Source organism: Vidua macroura, chromosome 25 (assembly GCF_024509145.1).
Source record: "Vidua macroura isolate BioBank_ID:100142 chromosome 25, ASM2450914v1, whole genome shotgun sequence".
In the NCBI taxonomy this organism is placed as follows: domain Eukaryota; kingdom Metazoa; phylum Chordata; class Aves; order Passeriformes; family Viduidae; genus Vidua; species Vidua macroura.
The window spans coordinates 5,252,868-5,273,473 of record NC_071595.1 but is presented as its reverse complement, the minus strand read 5'-3'; the positions used below and the strand labels follow the sequence as shown (position 1 = coordinate 5,273,473).

General features: G+C 46.9%; 1 protein-coding gene and 1 non-coding gene across 2 annotated transcripts; both read left to right on the top strand.

The window, feature by feature from the left end:
• Nucleotides 1-445: 445 nt before the first annotated feature.
• Nucleotides 446-20,422, top strand: PPP1R8 (protein phosphatase 1 regulatory subunit 8). Its single transcript, XM_053998580.1, has 7 exons — nt 446-544; nt 8,739-8,799; nt 13,913-14,066; nt 14,665-14,885; nt 15,129-15,273; nt 16,728-16,792; nt 17,609-20,422. Exons 1-7 carry the CDS (start codon nt 489-491, stop codon nt 17,960-17,962), a joined length of 1,056 nt encoding a protein of 351 aa, XP_053854555.1. The 5' UTR covers nt 446-488; the 3' UTR covers nt 17,963-20,422.
• LOC128819160 (small Cajal body-specific RNA 1) lies at nt 10,501-10,665 on the top strand. Its single transcript, XR_008440662.1, has one exon. It is a non-coding gene; the product is annotated as a small Cajal body-specific RNA 1 (non-coding RNA).
• Nucleotides 20,423-20,606: the final 184 nt, after the last annotated feature.

Below are 20,606 nucleotides of genomic sequence, written 5' to 3'. Positions count from 1 at the left end.
CCCGGGGTCGGTACCGGGGTTGTTCCCGTCCCAGGCTCGGTACCGGGGTTGTTCCCGTCCCAGGCTCGGTACCGGCGCTGCCCCAGGCTCGGTACCGGGGTTGTTCCCGTCCCAGGCTCGGTACCGGCGCTGCCCCAGGCTCGGTACCGGGGTTGTTCCCGTCCCAGGCTCGGTACCGGGGTTGTTCCCGTCCCAGGCTCGGTACCGGCGCTGTCCCGGGGTCGGTACCGGGGTTGTTCCCGTCCCAGGCTCGGTACCGGCGCTGCCCCAGGCTCGGTACCGGGGTTGTTCCCGTCCCAGGCTCGGTACCGGCGCTGCCCGCAGCTCCCGTGCCGGAGCCGGGCGGAGGCGGGGTCAGCCCTCAGGGGGCGGGGCACCGCTAGGCCCCGCCCAGCCCCGCCGGCGCCGCGCGGGGCACGCCGGGATCGCCGCGCGCCGATCCGCGCCTCCCATGGTGCCCCGCGGCGGCTGAATGGGGCAGAGCCAAGATGGCGGCGGGCGCGGCGCCGGCGGGCGGCGGGTCCCTGTTCGAGTGCCCGAGCTGGTGAGCGGCGGCGGGGCCGAGGGGCCTGAGGGGTGCGGGGCTGCGCTCCCCGGGGCCGCAGAGTGCTGGCCGGGCCGGCGGGGTCAGGGCGCGGCCCGCGGGTGCCGCCATCGACAGCGCCGCGGGGGGCCCGGGCCCTCCCTGGGGTGCCGAGGTTTTTCCTCAGAGCTCAGACAGAATCCGTGGTGTGGTAGGAATTAAATATCCTGCTCAGGGGATGTGTCCGGTACGGGAAATCTGTCAGCTTGAAACTCGGCTGGGGTTTTTATTAGCTTGAGTTCGGAAGTCAGGGCTGAGCGGAGTGCTGGAGGAGAAACAGCGCGACCATGCCTTGGGCTGGGTTAGAGGTGGGAAAGCCACGTTGGAAGGGATCCCTGAAAATGTCCTGCCTCACCCTCCTGCCGGGAGCAGAGCTTGGCATCAGGGTACCCTTGTGCATTTGTTCTGTGCTTTGGTCATCGCTGAAGAAATCTTGGCTCTCCTGCCTTCTTTGGGTACCGGGGCACTGGGATGGTACCGGGGCACTGGGATGGGCACGGGAGCACTGGGATGGTACCGGGGCACTGGGATGGTACCGGGGCACTGGGATGGTACCGGGGCACTGGGATGGGCACGGGAGCACTGGGATGGGCACGGGAGCACTGGGATGGTACCGGGGCACTGGGATGGGCACGGGAGCACTGGGATGGTACCGGGGCACTGGGATGGTACCGGGGCACTGGGATGGTACCGGGGCACTGGGATGGTACCGGGGCACTGGGATGGTACCGGGGCACTGGGATGGGCACGGGAGCACTGGGATGGGCACGGGAGCACTGGGATGGGCACGGGGCACTGGGATGGGCACGGGAGCACTGGGATGGTACCGGGGCACTGGGATGGGCACGGGAGCACTGGGATGGTACCGGGGCACTGGGATGGGCACTGGAGCACTGGGATGGTACCGGGGCACTGGGATGGGCACGGGAGCACTGGGATGGTACCGGGGCACTGGGATGGGCACGGGAGCACTGGGATAGTACCGGGGCACTGGGATGGGCACGGGAGCGCTGGGATGGGTGTCACAGCACTGGGATGGGTGTCACAGCACTGGGATGGGTGTCACAGCACTGGGATGGGTGCCACAGCACTGGGATGGTACTGGAGCACTGGGATGGGTGTCACAGCACTGGGATGGGTGTCACAGCACTGGGATGGGTGCCACAGCACTGGGGTGGGTGTCACAGCACTGGGATGGGTGTCACAGCACTGGGATGGTACTGGAGCACTGGGATGGGTGTCACAGCATTGGGATGGGTGTCACAGCACTGGGATGGTACTGGAGCACTGGGATGGGTGTCACAGCACTGGATGGGTGTCACAGCACTGGGATGGGTGTCACAGCACTGGGATGGTACTGGAGCACTGGGATGGGTGTCACAGCACTGGATGGGTGTCACAGCACTGGGATGGGTGTCACAGCACTGGGATGGTACTGGAGCACTGGGATGGGTGTCACAGCACTGGGATGGGTGTCACAGCACTGGGATGGGTGTCACAGCACTGGGGTGGGTGTCACAGCACTGGGATGGGTGTCACAGCACTGGGGTGGGTGTCACAGCACTGGGATGGTACTGGAGCACTGGGATGGGTGCCACAGCACTGGGGTGGGTGTCACAGCACTGGGATGGGTGTCACAGCACTGGGATGGTACTGGAGCACTGGGGTGGGTGTCACAGCACTGGGATGGGTGCCAGGGTATTTTAAATCACACAAGCACCCCACCCCACCTGAGAGCTGGAGTTGTGTGGCCCAGCCCTGCCTGTCCCTGCAGAGCCCTGCCTGTCCCTGCTCACCCAGCTGTGTTGTACCTCTCAGTGCTTTGTGACAGTGCTCAGTGCATGAACGTGTTGTCATTTAGACCTGGTTTAGTTGGTTAGTTTTAGTGCCTGCTTTAGTTGGTAAAGCCATTTAAGCTTCTCATGGAAGAGAATTCCTCATGTATTTTAGTGTCTTATTTACAACAGTGATCACAATATGCATTATATTCCATATGAATTGGAATGACTTCTACTTTTGAAAGCTGTAGATGGAGGAGCTGGGGAAACACAGCTTGTAAAATGCTCAGTCTCAGTGGCTTGCATGCTATTGCAGAAGAATTCCTAAACAAATCCCATCTGGAGGAGAGAACTGTAACACCTGTAACTGTGAGGGCCTCTTCAGGTATCTGTTTTGTGTCTTATCTGCAGCAGGGCAGGGTCTGACAGAGAGAGTTTCCCTGTTTTCCTGCCCTGGTTTGGTTCTGAAGCACAGTCTGTTGTGCTGGATGAGAAATGAGGTGGGATCTGGGAGATGATCCAAACCCAGGGGTCAGGGGGGCATGTTTGGGTGCCAGGTCCTTTTCTCACATTTTTAAGATTTTTTTTGTAATTCGCTTACTGCAACCTGAATGTCCTTTTACAATAATATTCCAAAATAGTTCTTGGGTACAGCAAAGTTCCTGTCTGGACTCTGTCCTTGTACGTTGTAAGGAAACTTTTTATTTTCTCTTGGACTCTGTTGTATGTTTGCACATTGTAACAGTTTTAGGGAGCCAGCTGAGCAATTTGTGTGTTTGTAGCTGTGAAGTAAAGGAGTGCCTGAGACAATTTCATCTTGTCCAGTTGGCACGTGCAGACATGGCAGCTAACACCACGAAAGCTTTGTGTTTTTCCTTAATGCTGCTTTTGAAACCCAAAAGGTGTTTCATAAGAGGAAAAATAAAAAAGTGAGCTAACAGGAAGCCAGCCTGGAGAGCTTCCAGTCACAGTGTTTGTGTTCTGAACAGTGAACCCAAAATGGGGAGTGTTGGGTGATGCTGGCTGGTGATAACCATGGCCTCATCCCTTGGTGGAAGTGAGGAGCTCTCCCACGAGGTGGATTTATTTATTTCTGGTTATTTTTCTGTTCTGCAAAACAAGTAGAGTATATTTCATGCTAAAGCTCTGGATGCCTTCTGCTGGTATTTGCTGAGCTGCAGCTTCCAGCTCATGGTTTTTAAGTATTTGCTCTTTTCAGAGCCAACCAAAGAGTGCACAGATAGGATGTGGAATCAGTCTGGGCCTTTCCCTGGTAGGATTCTCCAGGCTGGAGGTGGTTTTCAGGAGCAGGCTTGACTCAATAGTGGTGTTATTCAAAGCTCTGATTTAAGAGGATATAAAGGTACCCTGCAGGAAGCCTGGTCTCACACAATCACCAAAAAGTCTCCAAATGTGAAGGCAAATGTGCCTTCCAAATGTGAAGGCAGCATTGTAGGGCTTCATTCCAAGAGCTTTGGGTGACCAAAAGCATGGAGTTGCAGAGAGTCTTCACAGTCAGAAGCAGATTCTTCTGTAGTGAATTATCTTCAGTCTCCTCAGCCTCTATTAAAATCAAAATCACAGTCTTTACTGAAATGTTTCTTTTCCTGCTTCTAAAGAAAGCTGGCTGGGGCCTGTGAACACCAATCATATGAGAAATGCACCTTAGATATAATCAAAAGGAGTTGGTTTTTTCCTTGCCTTTAAGTTGTTGCCCATGCTTTTGAGGTTTGCCTCTATCATTTTACCTCTTCTTCCATAATTTGGATAGTATCTGAGTACCCCATTTCCAGAAAATACTTCAGCACTGAAATTCCCAGTTTTCATCCAATTTGTGGCTTTGATTTAGTTTTTGTGCTGTTATAGGTTACTTGTTCATAATCATACAATATTTCTTCTTTCTTTCCTTCTGTTTCCAGCAACTAAACTTAAGACAGATGAAAAACAGTGGTTGCAACCTGAATAGTATTTGCTGATGCCAGAACATGTTTATGCATGTACTGTAACTCCTCTGTACATGTTAGCCAAGATTTGGGCAGTGCATTTACAGTTGGCATAAAGAGGGTGCCAGTACTTCCTGTAGATTAAAATTTAGCCATTCCATGAGATCAGAAAATGTCTTTAGATAGCAATTAGACATCTTAGTTTGATTAAGAATTTTGCAAACCTTCTGAGCTGGCTTTAGGCAGTAAAAGCGATTTCTCTGAGGTACAGGTTATCTGGTGTATACTTTTGAAGTGACCATCAGATGTTTAGTGGATACTGCCTGCCTGTCCTTTTGTCCTAGTGTAACTTGTATTTGGAATTGTGACTCTTCTCTTACTCCCTTTGACACATCAGTAGTGGGGATGCCAGGTTTGTCCTGGAATGGACATACATTAGAAATAGGTTGTTTGAAAGCAGCAATTGTTTCTCTTTAGTTTCTTTGGCCAATAACTGGCTATTCCTGGTGATGCTTTTACACAGATTTCTGGAGAGTATGAGCTCCAAAGTTCTGCATATTCCACCCTGTCCTTGAAGTTGGACATGAAGGTGTGTACATGAGTCACAGAGGCCAGGATTTGTAGGAAGTGGCTAAATTTAGGTTCTGAGTCCACGTTTAGAAACCCAAATAATTGACCTAATTTTAAACTAACACAATAGAATTATGGCTGTCCTATCTATGTCCTTAATAGCAATAATTCCAAATTTCTTGTAGTGACTTAGATCAGTCAGGCTGCTGAGTTTCAGCTGGATATAGATATTATAACCCTGCTGGCGTGTCAGCATTGAATCTGCACTGTGGAAGAGATCCTGATTTGGAAAACATCAGTTCTTTTACTTGGCACATTCCAAAGTGTTAATGGCCTTGTCCTTCTTTTCCAAAATGCTTTATCTTTGTTAAAGAGACATAGCTTGGTCTGTGGTGCATGAGGTGGAGAAAGCAAGGAAACACAATTTTCTGTTTCTAGTACAGAAGAAAGATTTCTTTGCTTGTATGTATTTAAATATTTTAAAAACCTCTGCTGGAGCCTGGTTTTGTTCAGTGGTATCCCTTGTAAATATTTAACTGCTGATCATTGTAAGCAGTTGATGCCTTCTGTAAGGCCAGCAAATCCATGTGTGCAGCTGCCGTGGGAAATCCCAAGCTGGGAATGCTCCTGTTCTCCTTGCCAGTCAGCTCTGTTAATTCTCTGGAGGTTTTACATCCCCCCCAGGAGTTTCAGGATTCAGGAGGCAGTCAGAGCATCCTGGGTCTCAGTCAAACTCACTCAACTCGTGACCACCACAGTCAGTGCATTTGCAGGTGTTATTTTCAGGTCACTTGCAGGATGCTGCCCTGGGGAGGCACTGGGGACTGTGACGCACCATCTGGAAGGTCCAGAAGAAACTGCTTCTCATTTTCAAACACAAGCTCTTGTGCTGGAGCCAAGGTGTGATAGGAGAGCGTTGGCCTTGGGGCAGTGCTATGGGCTCTTTGTGTTCTGTAGAGGGGACAATCTGCTGACCTCAAGTCATTCTTCATCCTTCAGAACAGTGCAGGAAAATTCATTTAGTGGATACGTTAGCACATAGTGGAATTAGTTTAGTGGAAAAGGACTTTTTTAACATTGGACATAAAATGGAAAAAAAAAACTGCTCTCCTGTAACAGCATAAGGCCAGCTTTCTAACAAACTTTATTCTAGGAGATTTTTGCAAAAGATTTCCTTTCATATTTTACTCCTTGATCCATGAGGTGAGAGGTCTGATGGGGCAGAGCATGTGAAGGGTGACTGATACTTCCAAATCCAGGCATTACTTCTGATCTTTGGTGACTCTGGAGCTAATTGGTTTTGAATATAATACTGAAAAATCTTTCTCCTTTTTTCATTAAAAGGCTTTTCAGGTATCTAACTTGGGCAGCCTGAACTGTGACATTGACTTAAAATGTTCCAAAGGACTTTTCTATCAGAAATTATTTCTGTGAATTTGTTTTCATGGTATCATAATCAGTATTTTCAACCTTCCTGTGTTCAGTGTTTTACAGGAATAGGTAGATGGAGAAATGCTGCCTACAAAGGATTCCCTACAGTCCAAAAGAAGCCAGAGAATAGGTAGATTTTTCTAGCACTTTAATTCATAGCTGAAGGCACTGCCTTGTAATACTGCTGGGCTTGGTTTATCTGTTGGAAATAAAGTTGAGGGTAGAGGCAGAGTAAAAATAAGAGCAAGGGTGAAACTAAAAGTAGAGGGGGCAGTGAAAAAGAAGAGCTGGTATATAGCAAAAGAAGAAGACCATGAGAGAGGATTCAACTGTGCTGGAGCTCTTGAGGGCTCTTCTGTGACCTGACAGGTACAGGGAGGAAGTTGCTAAAATGTGTTAGGACAGGCTGACCATTGAGTATCCAGGAAGAGATCACTGGACAGGAAAAGCAAAGTAAGAAGTAGACTTGTAGAACGAATTTGCTGAAAGGTTGACCTATTTGGAAAGAAAAAAAAATGGGGAAGTAGCTGTTGTTGGATCAGAGTAAGACTGGTGTGTGAAAATTACCAAAAGTTGGGTTGCAGAGTAACCAGAACTTGGCAATTTCACAGGAAGGGGGGAAAACAAGTTTTCCAGTGCTCAGGGGCAGAAAGAGGGAATACTAAGTGGACAGGAATCCATGAAGGGAACCTGTGTTTCAGTGAAAATTGAGCACTGAGATCTGCAGGGAGCACAGGAGGAGACAGTGCTCAGGTGTAGCCTGGCTGTAAGCTGCTTGAGCAGCTTCTCCTTAAGAGGAGGAGCTTCCTTGGCTGTGCTGGAGGAACTTCAGCTCATCACACAGACTGTGTCCCACCTTTGGGAGCATTTCTGCTTGGTGGTCTGTCCCCCACATCACCATAATCCCATTTCAGAGGTGAAGTCACCACTTCAGCAGATTGTGCTGGAGTTTAGCATCCTCTGCTTTTGCTGCTGCTGTTTTTTCATCCGAAACAGTAGGAGTCAGTATTAACCATGTACTTGTTAGGGTGGGTACATCCACAGTCTTTGAGAAGGGCCTGACAAGAAAACTTGTGAAAGTCCCAAGTGGTCAATTGAGAAAGGGCCAGAGAGATGTGGGCAGGATGGTGTAATGGCTTGGAAACAAGAAAGGAAAATGCTTGGGAAAGAAATGAAGTAGAAATAACAGGAGACTGTGTTCTTACATGAAATTATTGAGGGGAGCTGACCTTGCAACACAGAAGAAACCAATAAATGTAAGGCACACCCCAGAAACATGAACATCTGTATTTAGCCTCTTCAAACAACTTCAGCTATCAGTGACCTTTCTTTCTTCTGCAGCCACCCTGAGAGCATCGCTGCCCATTGTCACTGTTCCTGGGCTGGCTCCATGCACTGAGCAGAATGGGAACATTATCTCTGCAGAGTTCCTCAGCAGGGCAGCAGTGCAGCCAAGAACTAGGTCACTGCTGCTGCCTGGAAAGCTGGTCCAGCCTTAGAGTCGAGCAGCAGAGATGTTACCTGTGAGGAAGTACTAGAGATGCAGATTCTGAGATATCTGAGCAGAAAAAGATCCTTTGTGCCAAGAGCTGGGGGATCCTCTGTGGTGCAGGTGGCACAGCAGGGTCCTGGCTTTGAGCACTGTAGGTTCCAGTATGTTCCTGCTGCCCCTGTGAGTTCACCCCTGTGCTGGCCTTGTCCTGCTGTGATGTGCTGAGTCCCTCTGTGCTCCCTCTGCCCAGGCTGCTGACAGGTGAATCTGCTCCACAGGAGGTGAGCAGGAGCAGTGGGGCTGGGGGAGCTGGGCTGCTGTTTGTGTGGAATGTGGTGGGGGAGGACTGTGCTGCCAGAGGGCAGGGGTCCCTCTAGGACTGTGTTCCTGTGTTGTGATCACAGGTGAGTGTGGAGGAACACTGGCTATTGGCCAGCTCTTCTATACTACTACAGGTGTGTGCAGAGCCCCTTTGAAGTTTTTGCCATCACCATCCTAGAGGGGAAAGGTGGTAGAAGTTTCTGTTCCTCTCAGCAGCCAAGGGTAGAGATGTGCTATTTTGGAGGTGACATGAGAAAACAGCTCTTCAGCAAACAGTCCCAGCCTGTCCCCGTCTCTAATTGTTGGTCTCTTCCTGCCTCATGCTATGTGCTCTCAGGAGTTGCTCTGTTTATTGTGTAAATCAGATGGTTTTCACCTGGAGAGGTAAAGCTTGAGATGCTTTATGTCCTGTTACCTTCACTCTTACCATAAAAAAATCTTAGTTTATGTGTTGTCAGAAGGAATCTGCAGGGAGGAAAAGAAAGTCATGGGATTTTCATAATTTTCCCAAAATACTTCTGCTTACATTGGTGTAGGTTTGGTCTATAGCTCAAGCAGCTCTAATACTAATAAAATATTTATTAAGTGTTTTGATACTATATTTTTCCTTTATTTTCCAGGGCAGGGAAACCACCACCTGGCTTACATCTGGATGTAGTCAAAGGAGACAAACTCATTGAGGTATGGAATTAGAGTTTGATGGATTTGGTGTATCATGTACATAGGCACCAGCAGCAGAACATTCCCCATCATTTTCCACACTTATTCATAAGTATTTCCTTTCTCTCATGTATTCATTATCTTCAAATCACTTTTTTTTTCCTCTGAAACAATGAATGAAGTGACTTTTCCCTTGCCTGTGCAAGGCAGCCTCGTGCCATGCAGAGCTTCCATCAGTCAAACCTCTTCCCTTTGTACTGCTTGTTTGAGAAACCTGTCTGGTCAGTTAATTTTTTTATTTTGCATTACAGTCACATTAACCAGGCATCCTGTATTTTGCAAGAGTGCTGCTCTGTCCTACAGTATGAAATACACTTTGATTTGATTTTTCCTCCCACATTGAGGATCTGTGAACAGTGTTGTGATCAGCACAGATACTGCAAGTTATTTTTATTACAGCACCACCTCATTCTCTATTTCATATTTTATCTTATATCACACTGAAAGTAATAAATAAAGAAAAGTCACTTTACCACTGTTGACAGAAAGAACCCAAACCAGTGAATGTATTTCATCTGTGGAGAGACTCCTAACTTGAAGCTGACTGAAACAGAAATGTTTCTGGGTGTAGTGGTTTGACACTGGCCAAATGCCAGGCACCCACAAGTCATTCAGTTATCCTCTCCTGCTACAGTTGGGCAGGGGAGAGGGAAAAAATTAGCAAAGGGCTCATGAGTCAAAATAAGGATTGGGAGAAAAAAACGCTCTTAAGGGCAAAACAGGTTCAAATTTAAAGGTATAAAGTAAATGTATTATTAAGAGAGTCAGAGGAAGCTAAAAAGAAGTAAAATAAGCCTTTACAACACCTTGTTTTCCCCCCAGCCCCTCCCTCTTTCCCACCAGCAGTGCAGGGAGGTTTGGTGGAGGTGTGGGGGTTTTGGTCAGTTCATGACTTGGCATCTTCTGTTTGCTCAGGGAGAGGAGTCTTTTCTCTGCTGTGCCATAGGGTCCCTCCCACAGGCAAACAGTCTTCCCAAAACTGCTGTGGCATGGGTCACTCATCCATGGGGTGCAGTCTTTTAAGGCTGGACTGCTCTAGTTTGGAAGCAAAAGACCCTCTCTCTGTTCGGGTCTCCACTGGATCACAGCTTTCTCTGGCATCCACCTGCTCCAGTGTGAGCCCTTTTCCCATGGACTGTGGGTGGATCTCTTCATCCTCCGTGGATCCCTACAGGCTGTGGGTGGATCTCTGCATCCCCTGTGGATCCCTACAGGCTGCCAGTAGATTTCTGCATCCCCCATGGATCCCCATGGGCTGTGGGAGGATCTCTGCCTCCCCCAGGAATTCATGGATTACAGGGACACAGCTTTTTCACGATAGTCCTCACCACAGCCTGCAGAGGAATCTCAGCTCTGGCACCTGGAGCACCTCCTCCCCCTCCTTCTCCACTGCCCTTGGTGCCACCATGTTTTTTTCCCTCACATGTTTTCCTCAGCTCCTCCTCTGCCTAGAAGAAAAATCTGCTGCTCTTAGGTACCACTGCCAACAAGTTTCATTAATTTAAAGATTCTTGCAAGATCCCGTAGCGCCGAGGCAAGCAGCACTTGGATGTGATCCTTGTGTTCCCCTGTTCAATACAGGTGGCAGAGAGTTTTCAGTTTTGTCTTTTCTGGTAGCCAGCAGTAACCAAGGAAGACCATTGTAAAATCCTGTGGGTTATTGAGCACTTGATACTAACCGAGCCATCGGTGTCCCAGCCTCGTGCAGAGGCCTGAGGGTCACCCTGTGATCGCTGGGTCTGCAAAGTGCAACAGCAAAACAAGCCATGCAGTGTTTAAGCTCAGTGTGTGAAGGAAGACACTGGGTTATAGCTCAGAGGCACAGAACATTTTGGAAACATTGTCTTGAATTAGAGGCAATAAAGTTGTCTTCTCTGTTGATGATTTGTTGCAGTAACTTCCATGAATTTGTGTCTTTGCAAAATCTCTTGGAAGTGCTGCCCAGTCAGGGCAGTATTGTTTGTGTGTAACAGGTGCAAATGAAAACTTAGAGGACGCTTTTGGTTTCAGCTGTGGGCAAGAATGAGAAATGGTTTGATCAGTTTTTATGGTAACTGAAATTGTGAGGTAACTGCTTGCAGAGCTGATCAGTGTTTGTGGAGGAATAAGTGAGCTTCCACTTGGTATCAGAGCTGTGTTTATATAAGACTTACTTTCAAATTTGCAATAAATACTCATCTTTTTTTTACAGTGTGGAATCATAGGATTCACTAGGGCAAAGGTGTTGAGCATGGGAAGAGTCAGAGTGCTAAACCAAATGAGTAAGGAACTGCAGAATATGGGATATAAATCTAATGCTGGGAAATTAAATCCCGAGAAAACCTAACCAGGGTTCCTCAAAAGATGTGATGTAACAAACAGCTATGGTGTTCTTGGATCAATATCTGGATGAAACAACTCTAATCTTAAGGGAAAATATCAGTAAGACTCATGAAATTATGGTCAAGAAGTGCAAGGGAAAGCCTCACAAAGGCACACTGACGTGTAGAGCATTCAGGGAGGAAGTGGAGGGGTCTGTTTACAGGTGGAATTAAAAAATGAAATAAAATTCAACCAGAAAGGATTGAGGAGACTACATACTCTTCATCTGTGGCTTGTACTTTCTGGTTAACTTTGGAGGTCTTGTGAAAACCAGCGTTTGTGAAGAGACACAAAGTGATGATAAAGTGGCCAGGGGAGAGCAGAACCCAATAAACTCAATATAGTGATTTCTCATGGTTTTAATCCTAATATTCTGAGGCTTTGAGATGCATTGCTCTGCACCAGACAAACCAATTCAGAGGAGACACCTGCATGTTTTACATCTCTCATTTGGAGGAAAATCACTTGCATTTTGCATTTGCACTTCATCTGTCAATGGACCATGTACTTACACGTGAATTGCCAATTGAGCTGTCATTGCTGCCTTAATAAATGAGATGTAGACTCACAGAGATTTTTTGGGGGTTGAAATCTAAGTATTGGCACTCTTTGGGATTTTCTGCCAGCCTCTGTATCACTGAGGGGATTGATGGAGTTATCATTCTATCTAGCTGTTTGTTTCTACAGAATTGCTAGAAATTTAATAATCTTGTAGTGCTGGTTGAAACTGGCCAGAGGATTAGAAGTTATTTGGTTTAGTAGTGGGTGTTAGAGCTGATAAATATGCACACCTTGATCACCTAAAAGCTCTTTTTTTTAAGATGGCAGGCCAAAATATGTTAGTCAGTAGATTTCACAAAGCAGTTGCTGTCATGAATTGATGCTTTAATTGTATACCTTGGGTTGGGGGGGAATAAGGCATTTAACAGAGTATTATCTAAGGGACCAATCAATCATAAAATTGTCATGATACATACAAGTGTGGAGTCGGGTTGTTCATTTAATTCTTTTAAACATGCAGAAATAAATGCTTATTACTGAATGTCAGATGATGAGAACTTGCAGCATGGGGGCTGACAGATATTCAGTAGAACGCTGGAAAATCCAACCTGGAAAATATACAGCATGTGTATGGGGGAAAAATCAGAAAAAAAAAACAGTGGGGAAGTGACATGTGACTGTAGCAGTGGTAAAACCATAGTTGGTAGGTAGGTGAATAGATGTGATTGGCAAGGTGATCTGCAGTAGAAGCTGAGGTCCATGATGGGATTTTTCTCCTCACAGATAAGGCAGGGGAGTCTAAATACTGTATCTTGTTCCAGTCTGTCTCCTTATTTTCTGTATGACTTGGTGGTGCCCCAGAGCGAGTGACTGTGTGGGTGCTCCTTGTGTCATCTGACAGCTCAGGAAACCCCCAGCCCAGGCCCCTGGGCCTGGCCACACACTGGCTGGTTGGAGCTGAGCTGTAACTGGTGTGTACTGGCCAAGGGAGGAGCAGACACCTGCTTGGCTGGAATGCTGCTGCCAGAGAGGGAGATCCTTGGCATCACCCACCCCGTGCCTGGAATCCGCTGCTTCCGTGGAGCTGCTGGGACGTGCAAAGGCAGACTGATCCAGCCCACCCAAATGGGGGAAGATGAACACAGAGGAAAAAAGGCTTTGCAAGCCAAAACCTTTGCTCAGACACGTGGCAGTGGGATCAAGGAGAGGACTGAATAGCTGAGAATGCAGGGAGGCAGGGGGAGAAATCCAGGTGCTCAAGCAGGCAGAATGTTAGTTCACCTCAGACCACCTCTTGAAAGCAGTGTTCTCCTGAACCAAGATGTGGGTTTTTTCAATGGATGATGTTATTGAAACGTGGGCTTTGGAAAATGTTTCAGAAAGCAGGAGAAACCTGTTAACAGATATGTAATGTGCAGCCAGCCTTTGGTTTGTGCAGCTGGAGCAGGAAAGTACAGATTAGATGAAGTTCTTGGGATGCAGTGAGAAGGTTCTGCACATGCTGCTCAGTATTGCAGCATTCAGGTGCAAGGAGTTCTTTTAACAGCACAGTCTGGTCACTTGAATACTGTAGGACTTTGTCAACATGTCCCTCACTTCATAAATATGTTTATGGAACTGATATTAAGAGTTGTAAGATTTTTTTTTAAAAGATACTAGAACTAGGATCAATAAAGAAGAAATACCTGAAAATAATGGTTTACTTGAATAAACTAATATGGATTCAGATCACACCACATACTCAGTATAGTTTTGTCCCTTTATACCAGAGGTCTGAAATCTCCTGTAGGTCCATTTCTGTACAGAAGTATAATTTTGATGTCCTGTATCAGACTGGAGAACACCAAGCACGAGTTCCTGTCTTAGACAAAGCCTGAAGTCATCCATCAAGGAATGTGTTCAGATCTCTGGGAGCAGATGTCAGAGAAAATCTCCTGTATGAGGTGGTCTAATGCTTTGAAGAGTGACTGTCCTTCCCAGAATGTCCACTGTTGGCTGGTAAAGAAGGGAATAACTGGTACTCTCCCATATTCAGCTGTTCTAATTTCATAAAGAGCAGAGTTTATGTATTTAACAGTGCCAGACTAAACTGAAAGCTGTTGATGCTTTGCCTTGAATTTGCTCTATTTATTCATGTTCTTGAATTTTTTTCAGGAAGATCCAAAAGATTCTAGGTGTCTAATATGCTTCTCTGTTTGATATTCTACCTCAGAAACTCATCATTGATGAGAAGAAATACTATCTCTTTGGGAGAAACCCTGATCTGTGTGATTTTACCATTGACCACCAGTCTTGCTCTCGGGTCCATGCTGCCTTGGTCTATCACAAACATCTCAAGAGGGTTTTCCTCATAGATCTGAACAGCAGTAAGTAGTGTGGCATTTAACCAGACAGAAAAGCTATACTTCAGTGCTTAAACATTCTGAATCTGAGACACTTTTTCCTTTTCCATTGTTGTCTGCACTGTGGGCAAATAGATATAATTTGAATTTGCATTGTAAGGAAAGACAAGGGTTAGGGCAAAGGAGTGTTTGCTCCAGTCAGCCTACAGCTGCCTCACTGGGTGTTTCAAACATTTCTAACTTGTAAAAGGCCAGAAGAGAGGAGAAAAGTGACTTGACCTTCTTGTCACAATTTTAGTGAAGCCTTGTCTTCTGAGGGTGATTTCCCAAGGTCTGAAACCTGTCAGGTGTTTTTTTGCACTGTCCAGACAGTACATTGGGACCTACAAGAATACAGAAAGTAAAAGGTGTTTTGTAGTTTATTTCCAGTAATTTTTTTGAGGACTTCTGGTGTGTGTTACCTCAGTTTGTGAGATGGTAGGTCTACGTAGCTGATGTTTTCAGCAGTACCTCAGTGCCTTGTACCTTGGAACAATTGTTACAGTTTCTGAGATTCTCAAACTTGAACTGGAATACCATGATCCCAAGCTCAACAGACTATTTTGCATTTTGATGTCCTTAGCACATGGCACGTTCTTGGGCCATATCCGTTTGGAAGCTCACAAACCCCAGCAGATCCCCATTGACTCCACGGTTTCCTTCGGAGCCTCCACCCGGGCGTACACTCTGCGAGAGAAGCCGCAGACGCTGCCCTCAGCAGTGAAAGGGGACGAGAAGATGGGTGGTGAGGATGAGGAGCTGAAGGGTTTGCTGGGACTGCCAGAGGAGGAGACAGAACTGGATGTGAGTATGATGGCACACTGCCTTGATGGCATTTCCAGCAAGGACAGCATTCCCTGCTCATTTGTTTAGTCATGGAATCATTTAGGTTGGAAAAGACCTTTTAAGATCATCAGGTCCATAAATCTAACAGGGAGGTTGAAACTAAACAATGTCCTGTGGTCTTCTGATGTGCACAGTCATGTGATTAAATCAGACTTCATACACTAGTTGCTTAAACTCTTTCATTTCTAAATTTGCTGTTAGAATCTGACAGAGTTTAACACAGCCCACAACAAAAGGATCTCCACACTGACCATTGAGGAAGGAAATTTGGACATCCAGAGGCCAAAGCGAAAACGGAAGAACTCCAGAGTGACGTTCAGTGATGATGATGAGATCATCAATCCGGGTAAGGAGTTTGCTTTAATCCTCAGCTGATGCCCTTCAGGACCTCCTTCTAGTATGCTCATAGGGATTCCTCATGGGTGCATATGGATAAGGAGAAGATAAATTTGGCAGTCAATATTTGGGATCTGCTATTTCACAGAAGCTGCCAGCATGTCTCACTGAAGTCTGGGACCTCTTTCTGTTTCTTCTGTTTTACCTGTAAAGTAACTGCAAGCTCTGAGCAGGATGAGGATATCAAACTCAGCTTCATTGTTCAATACTCTGTCAGATACTGGAGAAATGTCAGGGGTCCAAAAGGAGGAAGGTGGTTTACATTTTTTGCCCTCTTTAGAATCTCAGTGGGAACAGAACTTGTTTGCTTTTCACCTATCCTTTGATGTTTTTTTTTACCTGTTGCCTCTGGGATGTCTCGAGCTCAGAGGGTTTTTGCTACTTTTCTGCACATCTGAACCAAGTCATCCCTAAAACTCATTCAAACCAATGTATTTGAAGATGTATCCAATTCCAAATTAGTCTTTTTTTTCTCCCTTAGGTGTTCTGTATTAATAGCATTCTTATCAATCATCCTTCATTTGGATAATATTCCTGTTAATAAGAGCAACTAATTAATGAGCAGGTATTTTGAAATACAGTGTGGAGGTGGATCCTTTGGCACCCAGAGTGACCATTTTGGTTTATAATGTGATTCAGTGCTCAGTTCAGTGCTCAGAACATCCTAATGCAAACACCAATCATTCTCATCCCAAAAAAAAAGATAATTTTTCCAGACTTTCAGAGACTGACTGCTTCTGACTCCTGCTTCAAGGCCCCCCAAGGACTTTAGGGACCAGCTGCTGTGCCTTTAGCACATGCAGAGCCTTGTCAGCAGCAGCTTTCAGCCCAAACTCCAGCCTGTCTGATCCCAAACCACTCATCCAGCTGCTCCTATTCTCCATTTGAGGGAAAGCCAGGATGCTTAATGAGCCACATGGAGACAAAGCCACTGGATTTTCCTCCTTTTATTTGGTCACACTTCTGCTTACTGGGAGCTGCTGGAGTGCTAGCTTTGGGAGGAGAAGGTCTGTTACAGCTTTTCATATAGATTCCTTTACCCCACAGAGGTTGTTTTTTTCTGTGTGCTCCCTGATGGCATCACTGGTTGTGCTCTCTGAAGGCATCACTGGTTGTGCTCTCTGTGAAGGCATCACTGGTTGTGCTCTCTGAAAGCATCACTGGTTGTGCTCTCTGTGAAGCCATCACTGGTTGTGCTCTCTGAAAGCATCACTGGTTGTGCTCTCTGAAAGCATCACTGGTTGTGCTCTCTGAAAGCATCACTGGTTGTGCTCTGTGAAAGCATCACTGGTTGTGCTCTCTGAAGGCATCACTGGTTGTGCTCTCTGAAGGCATCACTGGTTGTGCTCTCTGATGGCATCACTGGTTGTGCTCTCTGAAGGCATCACTGTTCTTGCTTTGCAGAGGATGTGGACCCGTCTGTGGGGCGCTTCCGGAACATGGTACAGACAGCAGTGGTCCCTGTTAAGGTACGGGGTGACTCCTAACTTTCTCATTAGCACATTACATTGATGAATTCACTTTATGATTTATGAATTGCACCTTAGAAACAGAGTACTCCCACATGGGTGGTGTTTCATTGTTAAGCAGAAGTCATGTCTGTGCTCCAAGATGTGTGTGCTGCCAGTGTTCCATTTAATTGGAATATGCAAGGAAAAAGAAAGATCTGCACAACTTCAGAGCAGCTAAGCCAACTGTTTAACAGCAATTTCACTTGTTGGTGGTATAGACTAAATAACATCATGTGGAGAAGGATAATATTCCATAAACCCAGACTGCAGGAGAAGATTCCAGTGATCAGGAGCAAAAATGACCCAAGTGATCTATAAGTTGCAGTTTCTTTCTGTGGGGGAGGGAAGGTTTGTGTTATAATGCTCTCAGGCACAGGGTGGGATTTGGGGTATCATGTACAGGGCCAGGAGTTAAACTCAAGAAGCCTTGTGGGTCTGTTCCAACCCAGGACATTCTGTGACCTACTTGGTCTTTGTTCAGGATGAGGACTGGCAGGAGTGTAAAGGAGGTGAAGAGGTGCTCAGACTTCATCTGAGTTACATCTGAGTGTCAGCTTTTGTCTCCCTTCCTGCATTGTGCACGTCTAAGAGTTGTTGTGGTTTTCAAGGGAACCCAGAGGAAACCTTGTAGGACAAAGACTGGGACATGGTCTGTTGGCACTTTGTATGTGGCAGATTTAGGTATCTCTTGGGGGAAGTGGTCTTGGCACCCAGTTTAAAGAGGTTGATGGTTTCATGCATTGTGACTAATTCTTTAACTCCTTCTGTCTGCAGAAGAAGCGCCTGGAGAACGCGGGCTCGCTGACCACGGACGAGTCAGCGTCGCGGCGCATGCAGAGCTTCCCCTACAGCGGAGGGTTGTACGGGGGGCTGCCCCCCACCCACAATGAGGCGGGGTCGCAGTCCCACAGCGTCCACGGCACCGCGCTCATCGGGGGGCTGCCCATGCCCTACCCCAACCTCGCCCCCGATGTGGACTTGACTCCAGTTGTGCCCTCCACAGTGAACATGAACCCTGCTCCAAACCCCGCTGTCTTCAACCCTGAAGCTGTGAATGAACCCAAGAAGAAGAAATACGCCAAGGAGGCCTGGCCGGGCAAGAAGCCGACCCCGTCCCTGCTGATCTGAGCTGGGCTGAGGGAGGGTAGGAGTTACCAACTCCAGAAACTTTTCATGTGCGGTATCGTCTTTTTAAAATTTCAGTGTCCTAACAGATGTAATACCAAGATTGGAGGAGTGAACTATCCTTTAAAGATCTGTCTTCAAATGTTTTTATATATCTGTTATAAAAAAAAAAAATACAGCTCCCATCTCCTTTTGAACCAAAACCCCTACAGCCTTTTCTTAGCCACCACTGTCCCAGAGGTCTCTGTGCTGAGTTTGGATCCACAAGTCAAAGGGGCAGTCACACAATTTCATTGTCACTTATGACATGACCCTGCAGGTCCGTGTATTTCAGTGCTGGGCTCACTGTGGTGACACTGCTCCTGCTGGACATTCTCACAGCAGGGCAGCTCTGTCAAGAGGAAATGTTTGTGGGGCCAAGCCTTGAAGAATCCCATTGGAAGGAGTTGTAAAACTTGCAGAATATAGGTCAGCTTTTATTTTTTATATTTTAAAACCCACCAATGTGGGGCATTGTCTTTTTTATTATTATTATTAGTTCAGCTACAGCTCGTTTTGATTTCCACATAAAACACTAGATCATCCCATGAGTTGAGATGGATAAGCAGGGAAGCAGGTGGGTTCCTTAGCTTTGTTCCAGTGCTGCAGAATGGGGTCTGTGGGATGGATACAGGGTGCAAACGGTCGGGGTGTCCGACAGGATCAGGCACCATCTGCACTGTGCCATGGTGACTCCCCTGGATAACTCAGGGTGAAGTTAACACAGTGGAGTTTCTTTTAGACTTGATGGCCCCTGTCACTTAAATAGTTTCATTTTTATTTGCAAATGGAACTTTAGAGTATATGAGATTCATCAAGACAAAAAGCTGGGAAGACTGGTGTGTTCCCCACACACTAATATTTTGGCTGCTGGGAACTGCAGGTGAGAATTGAGTGCTACTGAGAGCCAGAATAGGAATTCTCAGTGGACTTGGGTTGTTGCTCAAGCCCTTTATTTCCTTGGGTTTAGATTTGAAAATTATTCACATACTCAGATATATTGTGGCTATACTTTATGCAAGGTAAGGCCAGAGTTTTATTATTCTTAAGTTTACTCTGGATTTTTGTACACACTCTAATGCAGTTCACATTCCTTTGCTGTTTGGGGGATCCAGGAAACGTGCACCAAAATGAGAGCATGTACCTGGCTGTTCACTGTGTGCAGGACTGCAGCTGTTTGGGGAGGTAGTGCCAGGTTGCTGGGGCAGGGCTGTGTTCAGTGAGCTGGATGCTGGATGGTGCTGGATCAGTGCTGTGTTCAGTGAGATGGGATGCTGGATGGTGCTGGATCAGTGCTGTGTTCAGTGAGCTGGGGTGCTGGATGGTGCTGGATCAGTGCTGTGTTCAGTGAGCTGGATGCTGGATGGTGCTGGATCAGTGCTGTGTTCAGTGAGCTGGATGGTGCTGGATCAGTGCTGTGTTCAGTGAGATGGATGCTGGATGGTGCTGGATCAGTGCTGTGTTCAGTGAGATGGATGCTGGATGGTGCTGGATCAGTGCTGTGTTCAGTGAGATGGATGCTGGATGGTGCTGGATCAGTGCTGTGTTCAGTGAGCTGGGGTGCTGGATGGTGCTGGATCAGTGCTGTGTTCAGTGAGATGGGATGCTGGATGGTGCTGGATCAGTGCTGTGTTCAGTGAGATGGGATGCTGGATGCACCAGACCCGTTTCAGACAGATGCCCCAAAATCTGTGAGTTCTGCTCCGCAGTGATTGCTTCTATCAAGTCCCCGAGGTGCCAGCAGGCAGCTGCCCAGCTCACAAGAGCCATGGCTTTAGAGACTGCTCTGTTCCCTCCCCACACCATCACATCCAGCTCAGACTATTCCTTGTGTGGATTCAGCACCTGCTCCATGATCCAGCTGTGCTGCTCTGTGTTTAAGTTGCCATTGATGATTCAGCTGTTGGGCATTTGTTCTGCTTCTCAGTGCTCCCACAATGACACAGAATCTTCCTCTCTTTAGTCTGGCCTGTACGATTTTCATTTCCCAGCCAGTTGCTTTCTGAAGGCAACTCTTTAGAGTGAGACTAGTCAGGACAAACAAAAGTTGAGCAGGTTTCCTTCTTTTTCTTTTGGGTTTTATTTTGGGGGGAAGAGGGTTGGGGGTTTTTTGGGATTTTTTTTTTTTTTTTTTTTTTTTTTTTTTTTTTTTTTTTTTTGCAAGTGGCTCTTTGCAAGATTTTTCTTGACAAGGAAACTTCACTGCTCATTTTTTTAAAGCTCTTCTCCTCTCAGACTCTGAACCAGCTCTTATTATTTCAGAGCTTAGAGGCCACAGCTGGCCACAAGGGGACAGGAACATCGAGGAGCTTTGTACAGACATTTGTACACTTGTGTAATATGTAATAGGCCTTTACACACTTCTGTTGAGCTTTTTACCTGTAACCTTTACTATGTTGTAAATTAAATGCAGATTTTGCCAGGTTGGAGAGTGTAGTGTGTTTCTTCCAGTCTGCCCTGCTACAGCTGAGCCTGTTGTGCTGTGGCTCATGGGAGGATCCTGCCATGGCAAAATGTCCTTCTCCCTGCAGACCTTGTCCTTGGGCTGCAGCTCCTAAAGCTGCCCCAGCTGTGACCTGCTCTGCTGCCTCATGCTGCACTTTGGTAC

Excerpts from the sequence above, each read along its gene's own strand:
- PPP1R8 (XM_053998580.1), top strand. The coding sequence starts at position 489 with ATGGCGGCGGGCGCGGCGCCGGCGGGCGGCGGGTCCCTGTTCGAGTGC. Across the intron at positions 545-8,738 it reads CTGTTCGAGTGCCCGAGCTG|GGCAGGGAAACCACCACCTG; the intron begins GTGAGCGGCGGC and ends TTTATTTTCCAG. Across the intron at positions 14,886-15,128 it reads AGGAGGAGACAGAACTGGAT|AATCTGACAGAGTTTAACAC; the intron begins GTGAGTATGATG and ends ATTTGCTGTTAG.